At 36.0% G+C, this 20,979-nt stretch overlaps 1 protein-coding gene across 3 annotated transcripts in view; it reads left to right on the top strand.

The window, feature by feature from the left end:
• CCDC125 (coiled-coil domain containing 125) overlaps positions 1-20,979 on the top strand; it is a 52,835-nt gene that overhangs the window by 24,984 nt on the left and 6,872 nt on the right. For 2 of the 3 annotated variants that reach the window (XM_027864141.1, XM_027864142.1), the window contains exons 5-10: positions 352-429; positions 1,124-1,209; positions 2,720-2,802; positions 12,258-12,370; positions 14,434-14,541; positions 18,783-18,957. In XM_027864141.1, coding sequence (XP_027719942.1) covers positions 352-429; positions 1,124-1,209; positions 2,720-2,802; positions 12,258-12,370; positions 14,434-14,541; positions 18,783-18,957 — 643 coding nt within the window. The remainder of the gene's footprint in view (positions 1-351; positions 430-1,123; positions 1,210-2,719; positions 2,803-12,257; positions 12,371-14,433; positions 14,542-18,782; positions 18,958-20,979) is intronic. The other variant, XM_027864143.1, reaches the window with a different exon arrangement.

Here is a 20,979-nt window from a genome sequence, read left to right as displayed (position 1 = left end):
TGATGGCATAATACTTCTCTTTTTGGCTATTAGAGATGAAATTTATTTTGCTAGAAAAGATATTTGTCACATAGACATTTGAGGGTTGTCTAATATGCCTTTTAATCTTTGCCCAAAATTAGCAAATTTCTAAGTTGGTATTAAAACAATATATTATGGAATATTGTACCAGAGCTGTTTTATAATTTATTATTTCAGTTGTTTCAGCATTAACCATCATGCAATTATCTATTTTAAGTCAAATGTATATTCTCTTCTATACTATGGTAATTAAAAAAACTTTCAATATACATATAGGAATGATTATTGGTGAGCTTTAAATGAATAATAGTTAAACTTTGTTTTGGTTAGGCAATATTTGATAAAGCTACTAGCCATACCAAAGAAATACTTCAAAAATCACAAGAACAGAAGAAATCTTTGGAAAAGGTAAGAACAGCTTTCAGAGTAGACCTGTATAATGCAGCACAACTTTGAAACTAAAGTCTACATTTATCGCTTTCAGCTCTTGAGGGTCCAGGTTATGAGGCCTTCATCTTCCTCTTTCTTGTTCCTTTCCCCTCCCTAGTTTTGCATTTTGTTGAATAATTGTTTTAATGGAACTTACTACATTCTGACTTCTATTATATTTATTTGTATGTTTGCCTAATAGATTCTTCTAGATTAGATTCACTTGATTAGATTTGAAATTAAACTGGTATTTAAAATTCATCTGGTGAAAGTAACTTTTGATTGCTGTTTTCACAAGTAGTTGACGCAGTCCAGGACTTTTGTAGTTTTACTCCATTTGTTCTCCACCTCTGTGCTAGACAGGTTATATTGTCATTGAAGCCAAGAGGTAAAACAACAAAACATATGAAAGTTAGATCAATAGCTCCCCGTGCTCATCCCTGGAGTTCACACAGTACAAACCACCTGGCAAGTGTGTGTTTATGTGAGAAATTACTGAAAGGAATGTTTTATGTGTCAACTTTAAAGGTATAATCATGACTAACAAGATGTCTCAGTAATCCTGAGAATATTTATCTTGTAATTGACTGTTTAACCAGTTATTTACATTAGATTAGAATGGGTTTATGATTAGTCATTCACTGGCATGAGACACTTTTTTTCCTTTCCATAGGAAATAAATGCCCTGCAGTGGGAAATTGAATTTGATCATGATAGATTTAAAACTGCAGAGAAATCTTGGGCCCAAAAATATGACAGGTTTGTATGCTACTATATTTTTTTCTTTTCAAATGAAAATAAATCTTCAAAATGAGTATAATTTAACTATGTCTCCCCTTTCATGTTTTAATCCTAAACTAGACTGTGTATGTGGTTTTTTGGGTTTTTTTTTTTTTTTTTTACCAATTCCATGTTTTCCCATTAATGTTAGTATTTTTTGGTATTTAAATTTTGCTTCTATGAAAATACTTTTTATGAGCTATACTTTTTCCCCTTTTTTTGCTGTCACTAACACACAGCATCTTTTCTATGTTAAATATGCTCTCAGAATGGTAGGGGTGTTATCAAAGTATTCATTCATTCATTCATTTGATTGCTTATTTATCTATCTGCCTATTTCCTTTCTTTGGGCAGTATAGGCAGGCCCTGTTTGGGAAACTATGAAATTGACATAACTAACTGTTGCCTGATAAATAGGTGCTGAGTTAATAGTGGAAAGTGAATTAATTTACTTTGTATTTATAGAGGTAGCACGTTTCATTGAATTGCTAAAATTTTTTGAAACAATAATAAAGACTGTTGGACTGAAGATGGTAGGGCAGTACTGAAAGAAAGCACCTAGAATTTCCACATGACCATACCACTATTTTGACATTCATTTTAAGTTATAAGTTTTATAAGTTTTTAATGGTCTAATGAAATGTAAAACTTCTTTGTCCTTCAGCTTTCTTCTCCCCATGCCTTTTTTCCCGTTAAGTATTTTATTTTTTCCAATTACGTGTAAAGATAGTTTTCAACATGCCTTTCTTTAAATCAATGGTTCCTAGTAATCCAAGAAACCTATGGAATGAATGTTCCAACTTTTTTTCAAATACAGGTGATTCACTAGGAAATTTACCTAGTATAAAGTGCTAGTCTTGCAGTCATGAAGACATGAGTTTTGAATACTGCCTTAGACACCAGCTATTTGATCTTGGGCAAGTCACTTGCCCTCTCTCCTCAGTTTCCTCGTTTGTAAAATGGGAATAGTAATAGCACCTACCTCACAAGGTTGTTGTGAGGATCAGATAAGATAACATATAAAGTGTTCTGCAAAGCACTATTTAAATGCTAGTTATTATTATTATTTTCTCTTAAAAAAAGAAATAAGATGATGTTCCTTATCTGTTCCCTTCTTTTAAGACTGTGCTAAACATATGATTGATGTGCAAATGCCTATTAGATTGAATTAAAACTACAGCAAAACAAAAAGTACAAAACAGGTCTATGCAGAAAACTCAGAAGGCTCAGAGATGCTTCTGAAGAGAATTACTACTTGAGTAAAGCAATTTACTTAAATTCAGGGGAAAGGGAACACTTTAAAATGACCACTTTCCATTAAATTGTCTTTATCTCAGTGTTACTCATAATTTAGAAATTATGTACTAACTACTTAAAAATAAGAAAAACTAGTTTTTACATTCTAATTATCATGGTGACAATATTTTAACTCAATTGAAAGAATGGCATCATCAGTCATAATTTATAAGACAAAATTTTTTTTCTTTAGAATATACTGTGAAAATTCAATCCTAAAGGAAACTTTGAAATTAAGAACAGAAGAAGTAATAAGGCTTAAGTCTGAAAATGCAAGTGAGTAAAAACATTTTTTGGAGTATTCTTTGTTATAAATATTAATTTAGTAAAAATTATGAACAATTATACAATTAAGAGAAATCCATTAGTGAAAGCTACATTTTATGATTTTGTCAGAACCACACATATTCCTGTTCTTATCAACATATAATTATTTGATATACTGGGAGACCAAAAAACCCAATGGTGAATTTAATGATTTATTTCTTGAAATCTAATATTGAGGTCGGAAGAATTAAATATCCTTAAAATTTAGGATGAATGACAATGTGATTTTATGATAAAGGTCAAATCCCATATCACAAATATCATTATAACAGAAATCTTTGTGTAACAAAAAAATTTCCAACACAGCCAACAGTCTACAGAGGCAACATGCTGCAGAGTGAAGATTTTTGGAATTAGTTGTAAATCCAGTTGTAAATTAGCTATTTATGGGATTTAAAACTCCCAGCTCTGCCCCTTATTACCTTGGACTAATTATTTAACCTCTCTGGGCCTCAGTTTCTTCATCTGTAAAATGAGAAGATTGAATAAGATGTCCTCTAAAATTTTAACCAGCTTTAAAACTCTTACGTTTATGATTCAATAAGCACTAGAACAAAATTCAATTACAATAAAGAGTTTGGATGGTAACTTAGAGTCCTTTGTAATAGAATTTTGTGTTTGTATCTAGCGATATACCGGATGTCTCAAAAATCTTATGCAATTTTAATCTCTAATGGCTTAAAACTACACTAAGACTTTTGGGACACCCTTTACATGTCATAATTTTCTATCCTGAAATTTTTCATTTATTTATGTGAAATACATAAATACTATAAAATATTAAATAAATTCCCCCAAATGGAGGGCTACCTAATGTGTTGGGAACCCTTTAGTTCTCTTGATAATTGCTTGAATTCTAATGAAGTATGTGAACTATCTGTTGGTTATTCCTCAAGCTCTCTACATGACCAGCCCCTCATTTCTTCTGAATATATATTTCTCTTCATGACACCCTTTATACAGTTTTTCAAGTGCAATTCTTGGCTTGTTATGTATTATAGTCTGCTCACAACCAATACTCCATTGCCCTTTGATTGACACTCAATTTCAGTTCTTTGGAGACTGTGGTTTCCCATGACTCGTGGTCATACGACACCAGGAGAATATTGATTTTAGGGTCATTAAAAGCATTATATAGTTTCCTAAAGACAATTCAGCTTGCTCACCTCCTCCTATTCAATTTTGGGCCCAAATCAATGTATATTTGTTCTAATCCTGCCTCAGACACTTACTAGCTAAATGACCCCTGGAGAGTCATTTAACCTCTTTTGCCTCTGTTTCTTCATCTGTAAAATGAGGCTAATAATAGTACCTACCTCACAAGGATTGTTGTGAAGATGAAATGAAATAATATTTGTGAGGTATTTTGCTAACCTTAAAGTACTGTATAAATACTAGCTATTATTATTATTGTTGTTGTTGTTGACGGTGTTTGTCTATGATACATATATATCTGTGTAATATCTTTGTGTGTATATGTGTGTGTGTGTATGACTTAACCCCATTTGCCTCAATTTCCTCATTCGTCAAATGAGCTGGAGAAGGAAATGGAAACCACTCCAGTATCCTTGCCAAGAAAACATGACTGAAAAACGACTGAACAAATGAATGTATATAGCACTCCTCTACCCTCCCAAACATCCCATACATACATACATATATATATACGCATGCACACGTACACAACACACACATGCATATATGCATATCACATGTGCACACGGTCACATGCACACATACATACATATCTATGTGTGTACACACACGCAGTTATGGACCAGCTCTCTGAGTTGTCTACCCAACGGCATATTGGACAATAAACATCCTTCATGCCTGTCCTCGCTGTGTGGACAGCTAGGTAGAACGCTTTGAGTGGTTATGGAGCTTATGTCGGAGTCTCTGAAGGACCTGAAGCAAGCAGTAGAATATCACCCGTGACAAGAGAACATCTGAGAGGCAGCTTGGCATGGTGGACGGTGAGCAGACTTGAGTCAGGAACAGCTGGTTCAGGTCCTGCCTTGGGCCATCCTGGTCATGTGACCCCAAGCAAAGACACGCAAGTCCTCCATGCTCCAGACAGCTTTCTAAGACTAAAAAATGACGTCAAAGTTTCTGATATGAAATTGTAGAAGGAGTTTTCTTATCAGGAGTTCATCCACCCACTGAAATCACAGGTAAGGATCACAACAACACACACACACACACACACACACACACACACACACACACACGCTATGAGCATCTAGAGGGATGCCCACTACATATAGGGAATCCTTCTTTGATTGTGATTCTGTTCTGGTTATCTTCCAGAATGATGGCAAGCACCATTGGAAAGCGTGTGTTTCCCTGATTTATGCCTTGTGTGGTATAACTGATCAGAGTACATGGGTCACAATCCTGTTATATCTTGTGTAATTTTGACATTAGCATGGGAGACATCTTGTTGAATGAAAACCTTTAGAGTGATGGTTTGGAAAAGATGCCTTTTTTTAAAAATAACTAATTGACAATAAAGCCCAGCGGGATCTTGATTCTTTGGACTTTTCAGTCACTTTGACTATAAAGATAAAGGATGTAAAGTATTGTTTGTGAAAGTTTGCCTGTTCTTTTCTTATGATTTCTGTGTATATGTAGATTGTTTTCATTTTTTTAAGTGATGGGAAAGCAAGCATGTGGATCAGTAGTTATTGGTATTCTTTTGATGGCCTACTTTTAATCATAAAAAGGTCTAAGACTTTTTTTTTTTTGGTGAGGCAATGGGGTAAAGTGACTTGCCCAAGGTCACACAGCTAGTAAGTGTCAAGTGTCTGAGGTCAGATTTGAATTCAGGTCTTCCTGAATCCAGAGCCTGTGCTCTATCCACTGCACCATCTAGCTGCCCCCCTAAGATTATTTTCCTCGATGTCTTTAGTATCTTCAGATATCTCAAGTTGCTCCCTTAGTGGTCTCAAAATTTTGTCACCTCCAATGCAGATATCCTTTATTTATAACTAGCATTTATATAGCAATTTAAGGTTTGCAAAGTTATTTACAAATATTATTTCATTTAATCCTCATAGCAACTTTCCAAGGTAGATACTATTATTATTATTCCCATTTTACAGATGAGAACACTGAGGCTATGAGATTAAGTGACTTGCCCAGGGTCATACTGCTAGTAAGTGTCTGAGGCTGAATTTGATCTCTGAAGGTCTTCCTGACTTCCAGTCCAATGCCACTAGCTGCCCTGACTGTATAGTTGGTACAACAGCTGCTTCTCTCATCTCTTTTATTCAATGCCATTTCCACTTCCTTAAGCAGCATATTCATTCAGTACTTTAATATTAAAATCCAACTACAGTGGTTTCACTCCTCTTGATGGGGAAAAGAATATGTTAAAAATTATTTTAAGCACCTTTTCCATTTTTATTCTGTTGACTTTGAGATGATTTTTCATACTTGGAGTCAATCACCAGGCTGTCTGTAAATTTGTTTTTCCCTCTTCTACTTCTCACTGTTTTATGAAGCAATTCTGCTTATAATCTTCTGCCATCCTTCTCTGCAAGATCTACTGAAGAGGTTCTGTTCTAGACTAGGGTTGTTCTTGGCTGCCATGTTTCTCTGCTTAGCAGAAAGATTAAGTGTTGCTGGCTAATGACAATTAATTTACATCAGTTAAACTTCCTTAGGAAATGACCTGTTAGGGTTGGTTCCTCTATCCATTTCTCATTTTGGCATGACTAGCATTTAAATTTGTGTTTTTGGAGTTGTTTTTAATCACATACCATATATTTTTTCTCATTTTTCTTCTAGTTTTGTATTTTCTTCATCTTTGCTTTGACGAGTTGATGCTCTGACTATACATTGATAACTGATTTGAAAATGAATGAATCTCACATTTAAAATTATTTACTTTCTATCCCTCAAAATAAAATGTTTTATTTTTTGTTACATTATTTGTTGCTCACCATGTCTCATACCTCCCCAATTTCTTTCTTAAGGAAATCATGAGTATTTTGTGTCATCTGAGGGCCTTTGGCATTTCATTTCTTATTCATAAGCAATTCTTATTAAACATATTTTTCTCTGTCCTTACCTATTCTCCCCCTTAAATTCAATCACCTCATGTTAAAGTGTATTTTGATTTAATTTTTAGGGTCTTATCAATTTCATAGAATTTCTCCGTGTCCTTATTCCTTTGTGACAGATTTTGATACATAAGCTACAGTTTTCACAGTTGTCTTCCAGCACACAATTATCATAAGCACTGCAATATGAGATGACTAAATGTCCCATGAAATGTTTCTTGTTGCCTTTGGATGCGTGATAAAACCAGCTCTGCCAACTTCCTAATTGGCATCTCCAAGGAGTAACTGTGAACCATCCTTCCATTTAGCAGCAACTTCCTTTTATCATCTGGCTTCATTTATAGCAAAGAATGTCAAGATTAAAATGATTCAGTTCCTCTGGTAATGTGTTCCCTATTTAGCCATTGGTCAAGGAGCTCAGATCTCATATTTTAAACACCAATAGACAATTTAATTTTTAGTACTTCTGTCTCCTTTTTCCCGCTACTATTGTTACAATAAACAATAGAAAGTCAGCACAGGACTGAGGACCATTTTGTACTTGTCTTTGTATCCTGGATTGTTGTGGCCAAAAAATTTCCCACCAAGGAGCCAAACTATTGGTGTTGAGCCTTTCTCTAGTGAAGTAGGCTGGTTTTAGAAAAACATATTTTGTCTCTTCATATGACTATATTTGAAACCTTTCCAAGGTGACAGAGACTTGTCAGTTTTCTCTTTGAATGGTACAGTTTTGATTGATCAATCAATTAAACAAATACTTATTAAGCTCTTGAGTCACAACCATTGTATGATGAAGCATCTCAATAGGCCTTGGGATGTGTGTGTGTGTGTGTGTGTGTATGTGTGTGTACACACGCACATGTGTGTATCAAGAGAACTCGTCCATCAAGATATGTGGCTCATCCATCAGGATATGTGTCTTAGACCAGAGATGTCGAATTTTTGGCCCACAAGCAGCCTGCAAAACTCCCTAGTATGGCCAGAATCAGACTAAAATCTAAATTGGGATATGTTTAATAAAATAAATAAAAATACAGTACAACATAGATAATGTTAATTTGTGGTTTTCTAAGTCAAAATGTGGCCTGCAGGGATCTGTTCTTATTTGAATTTGACATTACAGTCATAGACAGAAACTGCAGATAGAACAGATATGGATAAATAGATAGCTAGATAGATAAGCAGGCATTTCTAGGCAGAAATTCATAGAAAATGTAGAGGTTTTGTCTATTTAAAATGCTCAACTGGATCTGTGATCTTATTCCATGTGATGCGGGTTGCAGCCCTTCTATTCCTGTTCTTCCTGTATGATTCTTTTTTTTTTTTTGGCTTAAAATTTTTAAAAATTTATTTTGTTTTTAATTTATGGAATATTGTAATTTTATATTTATGGAATTTATAGAATAAAACATGCATTTTCATAACATAGTATAATAAAAAATGATTGCAAATGAAGCTGTACATTTATTATCTACAACTTGCTATTCCTTTTAAATATATAATAGTGATCGTGTAAATTTCTTTTTTCCCTTTTTTCCCTTTTTTCTCCCCTTCTCCCCTCCCCCCACCCTAGAGATGGCTACCATTAGACACAAATATGTTATATTTATATAAAACCATTTATTAGTTCTTTCTCAGAATACAGATAGAATCTTCCTTCATATGTCCTTTGTAGTTAATTTGGTTATTTACAATAGTCAAAATGGCTTTTTGGCTCAAAGTTGTCCTTAAAACAACATTGCTATTACTCTATCAATTCCTGTATAATTCTCCATATCCTCTCTACCATAAATTTGCAGCAGAGGCACCTGATGTGCTGGGGATATTTCCTCAATTTCTCTTGACATTATGAGGACAGCAGTGGAGCCCACAGACCATCCAGTGTTTATTCCTGGTTCTTACCAAATGACTGGCCCTTATTATTTTCCACCCATACATTTCTTTGATGACACTCTTTACCGTTTCTTCTTTTCTAATTTGTAATTGCCTGTTGGTACTGCATTTTAGCCTGCTCATGTCCACCGTGCTCCTCTCTATTTTGCACTTTGGGTGATCCTTAATTTCAGTTTTTGGAGATTGTGGTCTTCCATTGATTTTCAAGAATAAACATCACCAGAATAGTATTAGAGAATAATATTGGAGTTAAAAAATAGGCCTTTGTTTCATAAGAAGAATTAGAACTTGGCACTTTCCCAAAGGAAATCCAACCTGCTTTCTTCTTCCTGCTCAATTCTGAACCCTACTTATTGTACATTTGCAGAATCTATCTGAGACACATGCCCTGATGTATGACCTCTCTCAGTGTCTGTTTCATAGCCTGGACAGTAGTAGGCATTCTGCATCCCTGCATGGTGTTTTTTGTTTTTTGTTTTTAAACTTTATTTTTTCTTGCATGGATAGCTAAGCCATCCTTTGGGTGATCATGAATCCCATTCAGGAGGCACTGCTATCAGTAAAGGATCAAAAGAGAAAATAAGGTTGTATCCATATACAGTTAGATTTGTTAAGTCCTTATAAATTACTAGATTGAAAGAAGAAAGAAAAGCATCTTAGTCACAAGTTCTTAACATTGGGTCCATGGAGTCCTATGCAGTCCATGGATAGATCTTAGAGGGTCTGTAAACTTGGATGGGAAGAATGACATTCTTATTTCAGTATAAATGGTTTCCCCTTTAAATTCATGTATCTTATTTTCTGCATTTAAAACCATTATTCTTACGAGTCCGTAGGCTTCACCAGAATACCAAAGGAGTCCATGCCACAAAAAAGGTTAGGTATCTCTGATCTACATCAAGGGAAGATCATGAGAAGGTATTGAGAAAGGAAATATTTCAGAGTAGCTTTTTTTTTTTTTTTTTTTTTTAAGGCAATTGGGGTTAAGTGACTTGCCCAGGGTCAACACAGCTAGTAAGTGTAAAGTGTCTGGTCTGAGGCTGGATTTGAACTCAGGTCCTCCTGACTCCAGGGCCAGTGCATTATCCACTACACCACCTAGTTGCCCCCCCCCCGAGTAGTTTTAAACATTAACATTCTCTTCTATTTATAAATCACACAACTAAATTATTCCTAAGTGCCTCAAGGTGAGCTCTGTCCTCACAGGTAGTGTCTAAGTTATAGTTTGGAGTGAGGTGGAGAAAATCTTGAGTTAAAGTACTTATAGGGATCCATTTTCAATACAGAAGCTTTTACCTTGAAAAATAAACTACTTTCTTTAAGTCTTCTGCTACCCAGGAGGGAAATTTCCAGTTTCATCTATGGGGTTTATAAAAAAATGTGATAAAGGAGCAGCTAGGTAGCGCAGTGGATAGAGCACCGGCCCTGAAGTCATTAAGACCTGAGTTCAAATCCGGCCTCAGACCAAACACTTGACACTTACTGGCTGTGTGATCCTGGGCAAGGCACTTAACCTCAATTGCCTAAAAATAAAAAAAAAAAATGTGATCAATAGAAAAGTATAAACAAGACTGGCTAGGTAGACAATTTTTTGCCTGTACTATGTATCTTAAGATTCTGTCATTGAATAAGTATCACACAATTGTCAAATTCTCTGGTAAAGTTGCCCTCAGTCATTTAAAATTCTGTGTGTTTTAGGGGCAGCGAGGTGGCGCAGTGGATAGAGCACTGGTCCTGAAGTCAGGAGGACCTGAGTTCAAATCTGGCCTCAGACCAAACACTTGACACGTACTAGCTGTGTGACCTTGGGCAAGTCACTTAACCCCGATTGCCTCACTAAAAAAACAAAAACAAAAAACAATAAAATTCTGTGTGTTTTGAGAGTTTTTACCTGAAAATTAGGATAATTTCCATAAGCAAGTCAATTCTACAGTTGTGTAGTTAGGATGAATCCACATGGTTAATAGCAATGGTAATGTTACGTTTGTTTAGTGCTCTATGCTTTATAAGACCCTTTCACATCTCTTCTCTCATTTAATCCCTACTGCAATACTTAGTAGTGAGGTTGGTTTTCTGTATCATGCCAAATTCAATTGTCTTCCACATCCTGTCAACCTCCAAAGCACCCCCATTTTGTCAACCGTGTTACTCACGACCATCTCACCACCTTCCATTCCCACTGTCACTGTCCTAGCCCCTCGTCCTTGATCTGGGCTATTGCTATGTTTGCCTTTCATTGCTTTTGCCTCCCATGTGGTCTCCTTCCCCATAGTCCATCCCACATTCTGCGGCCAGAATAATGGCTCTAGAACACTCATGTCACTTTCTGGCTCAAAAAAACCATTAAAGGCTCCCTATTACCTATTAGAATCAAGTCCATAGTATGTAAGGTTGTCCTTCCATTCTCTGACCCAAAACCAAGTTTCCAAACTCTTGTCCCATTGTTCTCCTTTTGCATGTTACGCTCTAGTTGGACTGGACTATTCACCATCCCCTTAGCATGACCTGTGCTTTTTTGCCTCTGTGCCTTGGTTCACCTTCTTCTCTTGTCTGAGATTCCACTCTCCCATGATTTCTACTTGTCATAGTCCTTCTTGGTATTCAATATATGACACCAATGTCACCTACTACATTAATCTTCCAGCTGGGTCCTCATTCAGACACCTCGGACTACTCACAGGTTGTGGTTTGTCCTTCATTCTCGAAGAGGACTGTGACATCAGGGAGATGATGACATGACTTGCAATTGACTTTGATTTCAGTGAGGGAGGGCTGTGCCAGGTCACCAGCCTCACTTTCTCCTCCAGAGCCATCTGGGTCTAGTGGCCTGATATTCATCAGGACAACTGGAGATGGCCCAGGATTGCCTCACTCAAAGTGAGAACCTGAAAAGACCTTAGCTCTAAAGGTCCAGAGTCTCCCATTGCATCCTGGGCCATCTCCAGTCATCCTGATCTATATCTGGTCACTGGACCCAGATGGCTATGGAGGAGAAAGTGAGGCTGGTGACCTGGCACAGCCCTCCTTCACTCAAATCAAAGTCAATTGCAAATTATGTCATCATCTCCCTGATGTCATGATCATCTTCGAGAACAAAGGACGAATCACAACCACACATGATTCTTCTGGCCAGAAGTTCTCTCTTCCTTTTCTTCATCTCATAGGATTCTTTTTTCCTCTCCTCTAGTACTTAAAATTCTATTTTAGCTTGGTGTGGCTTGCTCATTTCTACAACTAGACTGCAAATTCCTGGTGGACAACCTGAGATTTTGTTTTGATGAACTTTTTTTTTTTCAATCTTTCATAGCAAGAACAACAATACAGTAATTATTCGTTGAAGGTTTGTTGACTTGAATAATGCCTTAGCATGTGAAGAAATGAGCATGGCTTGTGGTATAGTCTCAGTATGGTAATTTCATTTGTTTTACTTGTTCTCTTCCCTAGCTTTGAATCAGCAGTGCCTGGAGTTTGTTGCAATGCTTGATATAAAACAGCAGAAGCTTGTTCAGGAAAGCATGTGTCTTAAAGGTGGCTCCACAGAAGTTACAGGTCTGGAAGTAAGTGTGTAAGAATTTTGGACAGCATGGGATATGGGGGAGAGAGAGGAAAAACTATTCCTCTTTTCCTTTTATTTCCTTTAGATTTAAAGTGCAGTGGCTAACATGGAAATAGGTTTTGCATGACTGAACATGTATAACCTATATCAAATTCCTTGTCTTCTCAATAAGGGGAAAGGGGAGAAAGGAGGGAGGGAATTTGGAATTCAAAATTTAAAAAAATGTTAATTGTTTTTACAAGTAATTGGGGAAAAATAAATTGTTAAATAAACATTAAAATAAATAAAGTGCAGTGGCAGTCTCTGGCCTCTCATATCACCTATTTTTATCTCACTTGCCCATAGTTGTTTGCATGTTGTATCCTCAGTTAGATTGTGAGCTCCTTTGAAAACAGAGACTGTTTTTGCCTTTCTTTGTATCCCCAGCACTTAATACAGTTTCTGGCACATATTAAGCACTTAATACATGCTTCTTGACTTGACTTTATTTAGTCTCTTCATACCTGGGGTGAGAGAGCAACCTTGTTTATGTTGGGCAAACATTTCCTGCTTCAATGATTCTGTTGCTGTATTGCAGCCTTCTTATGGTTGTTACAGCACCACGATTTGAAGTGTCAGGCCTACCCGCAAATTCCAGGACAAAAGTTATTACTATATATAATATAATGTGAGTTCTTTTCTTTAAAAACTGGTTTTTTTTTGTTTTTCCACTTAATAGTATTTTTTTTTCAATTACATGTAGAGATATTTTTCAGCATTCACTTTTATAAGATTTTGAGTTCCAAATTTTTTTCTTCTTCCTTCCTTTCCTTCCCCCCTCCCCAAGAGGACAAGCAATCTGATATAGGTTATACATGTACAATCATATTAAACATATTTCCACATATACTGTGAATTCTTAACAAAAAAGTTGAGTGTGTTTTGTGGTGTTAAAAAAGCTAAAAGGATAATGGGATTTTGAGATATCTGTCTGTCTGTCTATCTAATCTATGTAATCTCTCTTTCTCTCTGTCCCTTTGTCTCTCTCTCTCTCTCTTTCTCTCTGTCTCTCTCCACACACATATACATACATACAACACACACATATATGCATGTATAAAATGCATATATGTTTGTCTTGAGACAGTTATTGGGGTGTGTCTGTTTACATGTTTCACACACCCTATGATGTCATTGGTCCTCTTCAAAAATGAAGGACAAACAACAACAATATATGTGTGTGTCTATGTACGTATACATATAGACACACACATAAATAATATGTATAACCATATAATAATTCTCTATTATGCCATCCTCAATATATGAGGAACATGTAGAACTTATAAGAGAACGATGGCATGATTTGAATGGTTGAAAAAATAGCAATAAGAAAAGTGAAAGAAACTAGTGATCTAAGAGAAGATGTGATGTCTTAATAATCTTTGTAGAGGTGGGGCTCTTCAGTGGGTAACTAGATAAAGTCCCTAGGGTCCTACAAAATTGTTGGTGGGGATCTGATGAGAAAAAATGAAGTACAGTTATCTCTTAATTATCTCTTGATAGAAAGGACATGGATAATTTCAACACAGTGACTAATATAAAAAATCTTTTCTATTCATATTTAAAATGTATTATGTGGTTGTAATTTTGTAATCAGTTATGTTTTGCACAGGTAAATATTCAAAATTAGCTGGTAGTCACTTAGTACACATGCCAGATAGTAGTTGAGGCAGAACGGATATAGTTTGAGTAGCAGAGAAAAACTAATATGGCAACTAAGTTTATTGTACAAAGTAGAAATTAATAGGTAGAAAATAAAAAAATTGAAAACATAATTAGACTGCCTTCGTTCTGAAGACGTATGAGGACAGGAAGTTGATGTCACTATTCGAAGACGTTGATACTGAAAAGAGAGAAGATAGATTTTATGTTCCAAGTGAATAAGATTTTCTTCCCTATTGCTAACTCTCCCTGCCTTGTGTATACACAATTTGTGTCACTTCCTTTCCAGTATCTTTAAATATGATTGCAAAAGATGCGCTGCGTCTGACATTTAGTGACGGGTTGCTTTTGAATTCACAGCTGGCAGTGCTTGGTGCTTGCATCTGTCACCATCCCGGAGGACAACCCTGTTCCTGTGCTAGGACGGCTGTGACTGCTAGAAAACAGCTGCTTCAGCTGAAGCAAGAGGTAAAGCTTAGTTTGGCCAAATGGCCATAACTGTTGCTATGCTTTATTTCTCCATTTTTGAAACAGTGGAATTAAAGGAAAAGTCACATTTATAATGATTATTTCGTGGTGACGAATGTTAACTGGTGAGATTTACTTGGTTTTCAGCAGTATAACTGACTTACAAATTGGTTGTTTCATTAGCATTATAAAAAAAAGCAAACAACCTGATTCTGTAATTTCACTGAGGCAGCTAGGTAGCACAGTAGATATAGCACCAGATCTGAAGTCAGGAAAGATCTGAATTCAAATCCTGCCACAGACACTTAGTAGCCGTGTGACCTTGGGTAAGTCATTTAACCCTGTTTGCCTCAGTTTCCTCATCTGTAAAACGAACTGGAGAAGGAAATGGCAAACTACTCCACTATCTTTGCCGAGAAAGCCCCAAATGAGGTCACAAAGAGTCAAACATGACTAAAACGACTGAACGACAACAAAGACCTTGGATAAGTTATTTTCTATAGAAGAAGACACATTTTAGAGCTATGTATTGAATGGATGTTATAAAGATGAACTTGCTAGATAACTTTGTTCAGAAATCTGCTGAATACAGATATTAAGCCAGCCGGTAGGGATATGGAAGTAGATGTGTGTATATAATATTGTTTTACATCTATATATATATATATATATATATATATACATACACACACACGATATATATTACATGATGCATATTATATATATCACATATAATAATTTTATATATATACACATATATATATAAAATATGTGGATAGAGTACCAGTCCTGGAGTCAGAAAGACCTGAGTTCAAATCTGACCTCAAACGCTTACTAGCTATGTGATGGTGAGTAAGTCACTTCACCTCTGTTTACTTTAGTATACTTATCTGTGAAATGGGAATAATAACACTACCTACCTCCAAGGTTTGTTCTAAGGATCAAATGGGATAATAATTGTGAAGCATTTGGTACTGGCTGCTAGGAATGGCTATCTTGTTAATACCAAATACAACTTTCCCAGTGATGCTACTGGCTGTGAGTCAGACAACACCAAGATCTCAAAAGAATTAAAATTAGAAACAACCCAAAGGGCCGTGGGATGACACATAGTGGGCAGGAGCAGGCTACAGTGTTCTAGCACTTACGATGTACAATAGCGATAATAAAAATTATGACTAACACACATATGGTTTTTTATGGTTTACAAAGGGCTTGCCCTATGTTATTTCATGTGATTCTTCACAACAACCCTTTGAAATAGGCACTTACAGGTATTATTCTCATTTTATAGATGAGACAACTTAGCACTTATAATGATGCATTTAATATAATAATAATACCTAGCATTTATAATGGTACTTGTCATATAATAATAATAGCTGACATTTATAATGGTGCTTTTGGTACAATAATAATACCTAGCAGTTATAATAGTGCTTTTAAGATTTTGCAAAGTACTTTACATTTGTTAACTTTTGATCCTCACAACAACCCTGAGATGTATGCTATTGTTATCTTCATTTTACAGATGGGGAAACTAAGGCAAACAGGTTAAATGAGTAGCTGTGTGGCCACACAGCTAGTAAATAGCTTGATGCATTTGAACTCAGTTCTTTCTGAATCCAAGTCCTGAGCTCTCTGCACTAAGGCACCACCTAGCTGCCTCTGAAACATAAAGTGACTTCCTTATGTTTAGGTACTTACTATATATGTCAGAGGTGGGATAAAAACTCCCGGGTTGCCTGACTCCAAGCACATTTTTTTGTGGAGGGGTGGGGAAGCAACTAGTTGTGTGACTATGGACAACTCACTCAACCTCTCTGAACCTTGATTTTCTCATCTGTAAAATCTGCATAATCTCTCATTTGCAGCTCAAATGAGATAAGCAAATAAATCCCTTTGCAAACTTATATTTAAATGCCTGTTAATATTACTAACTAGATACATGAGGTAAAATGACATTATAAAAGATATTTGTGACCAACATATGTGGGCTGTTAATATGGCAAGAATAAGAGACAATGGACGGCCTGAGAATCCCCTCAGTCCTAACAGAGTAAGAGGAAGGCCTTTAACTTATTGACTAGAGCCTCAGTGGAGGCTTTATGGGAGGATATGGACAAGAATTAAACAGGAAGAGATGGTATGGAGAGTTTTTCATCTCCATTGGTAGAAGGAATACACGCACAGATAAAATTAATGATCTATCATAGCACAAAGTGTTCCACAGGGCTAAAATTGTACTTATTAATCAAGTTATCTCACAAGCCTTCAAATAACTTGGAAATAATCCCTGACCATCTACATTTTTTTAGATCAAAGCTGTGCTAGAAATCTGACTTCACTACAACAGTCACAACATTTATCATGAACCTGTCATTGGCTATCAAACCCTTCCTAACTGTGTTACCCTAGGGGAGTCACTTAACCACTGCCGCCTCAGTTTCCTCAGCTGTAAAATGAGACTAATAATAGCACCTACCTCACAGGGTTGTTGTGAGGGATCAAATGAGATAATATTCATAAGCACTTAGCACAGTGCCTGGCACATAGTAGGTGCTTAATAAATTCTTATTTCCTTCTTAGCCCCCAGGGAAGATAGATCATATTATTTCAATAATCAGTTTACTATTCAACATTCTGCTTGGGGTCCGGAAGGCCCAAATTCAAATCCAGCCTCAAGATACTTACTAGTTGTGTAACCTTGGACAAACCACTTAACCTTTGTTTGCCTTAGTTTTCTCATTTGTAAAATGGGGATAATAACAGCACTTACATCTCGCTGTTGTTGTGAGGATCGAATGAGGTGATATTTGTAAAAAGGGCTTAGCACAGTTCCTGGCATTCTTATACTTCCCCTTCCCCCCTGTTACTGATTAAATCCTGTATTTGTCCATTTGTTTTGATTTGTCTCAAACTATTCCCTGGTTTAAGCTGAAGCTTAAATACTCAGGACTTATCGGAAAAGACTCTGAGGATGAGAAAGCTTGAAGGCAGAAGGAAAAGGAGATGACAGAGGATGAGATAGATAGTGTCACGGAAACAATGAACATGAACTTGGAAAGACTTCAAAAGATGCTGGAAGATAGAGGGACCTGGTATGCTGTGGTCCATGGGGTCGTGAAGAGTCGGACATGACTGAACTACTAAACAACAACAAATTCCCTGGTTTTGCTGAAGAGCTAAAAGTTAAACAAAAATGCATAACACTGGGGCCAACATTTTATCACTATTTATTTTATAGTAACTTTTTATTTTGTAATATTTACCGCTGTGAGTCCAGTGAGTCTTCAATTCTTCCTCGCCCCCCCCCCCCACCAGTTCCTTCTCTCCTAATCTACCTGCTGAGGTCATAGACGCTCATACAGAAAATTAAATCAGGTCTCTTCCAAATGGATCTGACTTAATTTTTTGCAGGAGTGTCCACAGCTTCAGAGGGTTCAGCATGCAGGTTGGGGATAGAATGGGAAGAAAAATCTCCTTTTCTTATTAATCAAACACTTCACTTTCTGGGAGCCCTATCTCTCTTGGGCCAGAGACAGGGACTTTGACTCTGGGTTACATATGTCTCCATCCTCAACTCTTTCTCATTCCCCCTGCATACGTTTTTGTTTCTTATTTCTACTAAGACACAGCTTCTCTTTCAGGATAATGTTTATCAAAGTTTCCTCTTACTAATCCTTCTATTAAAAACAAAAAAGATTTATTTTTAAACTGTTAGAAATGTACACATTTTCAGAATCTAGTCTCTTGAACTTTGACTAATGAGCTTTTAGCTAAAATTATTTTGCTGATTTTCAGTAGTAACTATAGTCAAAATGGTATAGGGGTTGTAAACCCTGAAAGCTCAGATGCTGAAATTTTTGAGCTCTTGCTTCTGTATACTGTATTCTAAGGTTATAATGGAATTTCAGGCCATGCTGAGAGGTCACATCTAGTGACTCATTAAGCAATTAAAGTATGTAGTAGAGTCTCTAAAAAGTAGCAGAGAAAAGCAGTAAGCAAAAAATATGCCAAGGAAACCACAAATAAGTGTTTGAACCTTTCCCTTAGTAAAATGTGCTTCTATTCTAGAAAAAAAGTAAAAAAAAAAGTGTAGAAAGAACATGTTATTTCCACCCCATCACCCCTTTCTAGTTTGGCAAATATTTCTAAGTCCTATACTAATTACTACCAGCAAGTAAGCCCAAATCAACCTTCGTGCAGGATACTTACTAAAACTTTTCTTTCTGTTACAGTTAGAAATGTTAAAGAAGAGTAAAGAAGAAGCTTATATAATGGCAGATGCATTCAGGATTGCATTTGAGCAACAATTAATGAGAAGAAATGAGCAGACCCTGAGATTGACACAAATTAATAAAATTTGTAAAAAACCAACCAAATGGCTAAACTGGAAATATCTTAAGGATGATGGTAATTATATATCAGTAAAACATTGTTCAATTTTAGGGGTCTGGGTAATTCTAATAGAACACTAAGTATGTCGATTTCAGTCGTACTCTGTTATAATAAGGCTACAGCATATGATGTCTCACTCATAGTTGTCTAGCTGACAAAACCATCCGTGGAAAAAACCCAACAATAGGGCTATTGAAGGACACAGCTGCAAGTGAGACTTTGAGAATCATGAAGTCATGTCACAAATTCCTAACAGATTCTCTCCTGGTTCTTTCATGTTCATAGTAATGAACACATTTAAAAAAAAATTATATGCTATTTAAAAGCTTATAAGATTATTAAAGGGAAACTATCAGGAAGAAATAATAATTTGGATAGTGGCAATGAAAACCAAGTTGAAATGATGTTTTCAACAACAATATGTTTTGCTTAACCCCTTCACGATGTTTCCTTTCTTCAATTCTTCCAGCTGGGTAATAAAAATTGTCAGGGCTTCATTCTCTGTTACAATACTGTATTGTGTTTGACTCTGAAGGAGTAGAATAATAGCTTTCATTTAACCTCTCAGCCTCATTTTCCTATCTATAAAATGAAGGGATTGACTTAGTTGACATCTAAGGTACCTTACAACCCTAGATCTCTGATACTTTGGCACTGTCTTTTAAAATTAAGATTTCTCTTCTTAAAATATCATGTTGATAATGTGAGGTTCATCTTATGTTCTTTATTTGTTATTTCATGTTTATTAAATATAATTTTAATTTGTTCATTATTTTTATCTAAATGTAATTTTTGTTTGTGAAACATAATTTAATGATAACATATATATTTTTTGAAAGAGCCCTGAAATTTAGTTGGCATTTAAGAAGTCGGATTAAATCTGGAATTATAGAATTCCAGAATCCCAGAAATTAAAGAGACCTCAGAGGTCCTGAAGTTTAAATGACCAACTACTGTTGGAAGAGTACTTGTCATGTATGGGTTGAACCAGATAGTGTTCAGGGTGCTATCCAAATGTAAGACTCTTATTGTATGATTCGTTGAGTAGAGCTCATCTCTGAGTAGGAATCCCGTCTTTAGCAATTTTGGCTGTTCTTGTTACTGAAAGTCCACAAAAGAATTTTGACTAAATGCTCATTAGTCAAAATTCAGTAGACTAGGCTCTGAGTAACATATATATATATATATGTATATATATTTGCATTCATTTGCTATTGTTCTAATAGTTAAGTCATCTTTAGTAAAAAAAAAAAATAGTGGAAGAATTAGCAAGAGGAAAAATATCCTGGTATAGCAAACCCAAGGTATAGCTTGAGTGCATCAATACAATTTGTTTTATCCCCCCTCCCAAATTTTTTTTTCTCTATGGCACTTAACAGTTTACAAAATGCCTTCCTTGTAACCCTATGGGGTAGGTAGTGCAAGTCCTTTTTCCTTGGTGAGGAAAAATAAGTAAGCTTTAAGTTATTGATAAAGCTAAAAGTCACAGGATTTGGAAATAATCATATAACCTTGCACACAATTTCAGCTTTTGATTGATTTAGAAATGTGTAAATTATGAAACATGAAGACTGAAAAGTGATGTTTGTTGTACTTATCAGTTGTCAAGAATTAAATTTGATGGAAAGGGGAACCTGGTTTTGGAGCTAGGAAAGCCAAGGATAGTGTAGAGTTGAACTGGTTCAAGAAGGGGTCAAGATAGGGAAAAGAGGGGAGATAGCCTGGTAGAGAACTGCAGGGTCAAGGGATTAGAGGTTATGGTGTGGATGAAGAGCAAGGTTTGGTATAGGGAGGCAGAGGGAGAGATGGAAAGCCAATAGATGGTGATCAGATAAGGGAATTTCAGAGTTCTTGAACCTGGAGGTGTGGTACATTAGTGGTTGATGACAAGATCAAGTGTATGACCACCTTTGTGTGTGGCTAAGGTGGGGTGAAAGTCATGGGAAAGGCATGAGGACTTAGGAGGTTAGAATGTCTGAAGGGAGTACTAGTGTGTGTGTGTGTGTGTGTGTGTGTGTGTGTGTGTGTGTGTGTGTG

The sequence above is a fragment of the Vombatus ursinus genome, unplaced genomic scaffold (assembly GCF_900497805.2).
Source record: "Vombatus ursinus unplaced genomic scaffold, bare-nosed wombat genome assembly UNPS02014774.1, whole genome shotgun sequence".
Classification (NCBI taxonomy): domain Eukaryota; kingdom Metazoa; phylum Chordata; class Mammalia; order Diprotodontia; family Vombatidae; genus Vombatus; species Vombatus ursinus.
This window is presented reverse-complemented; position numbering and strand designations above follow the sequence as displayed.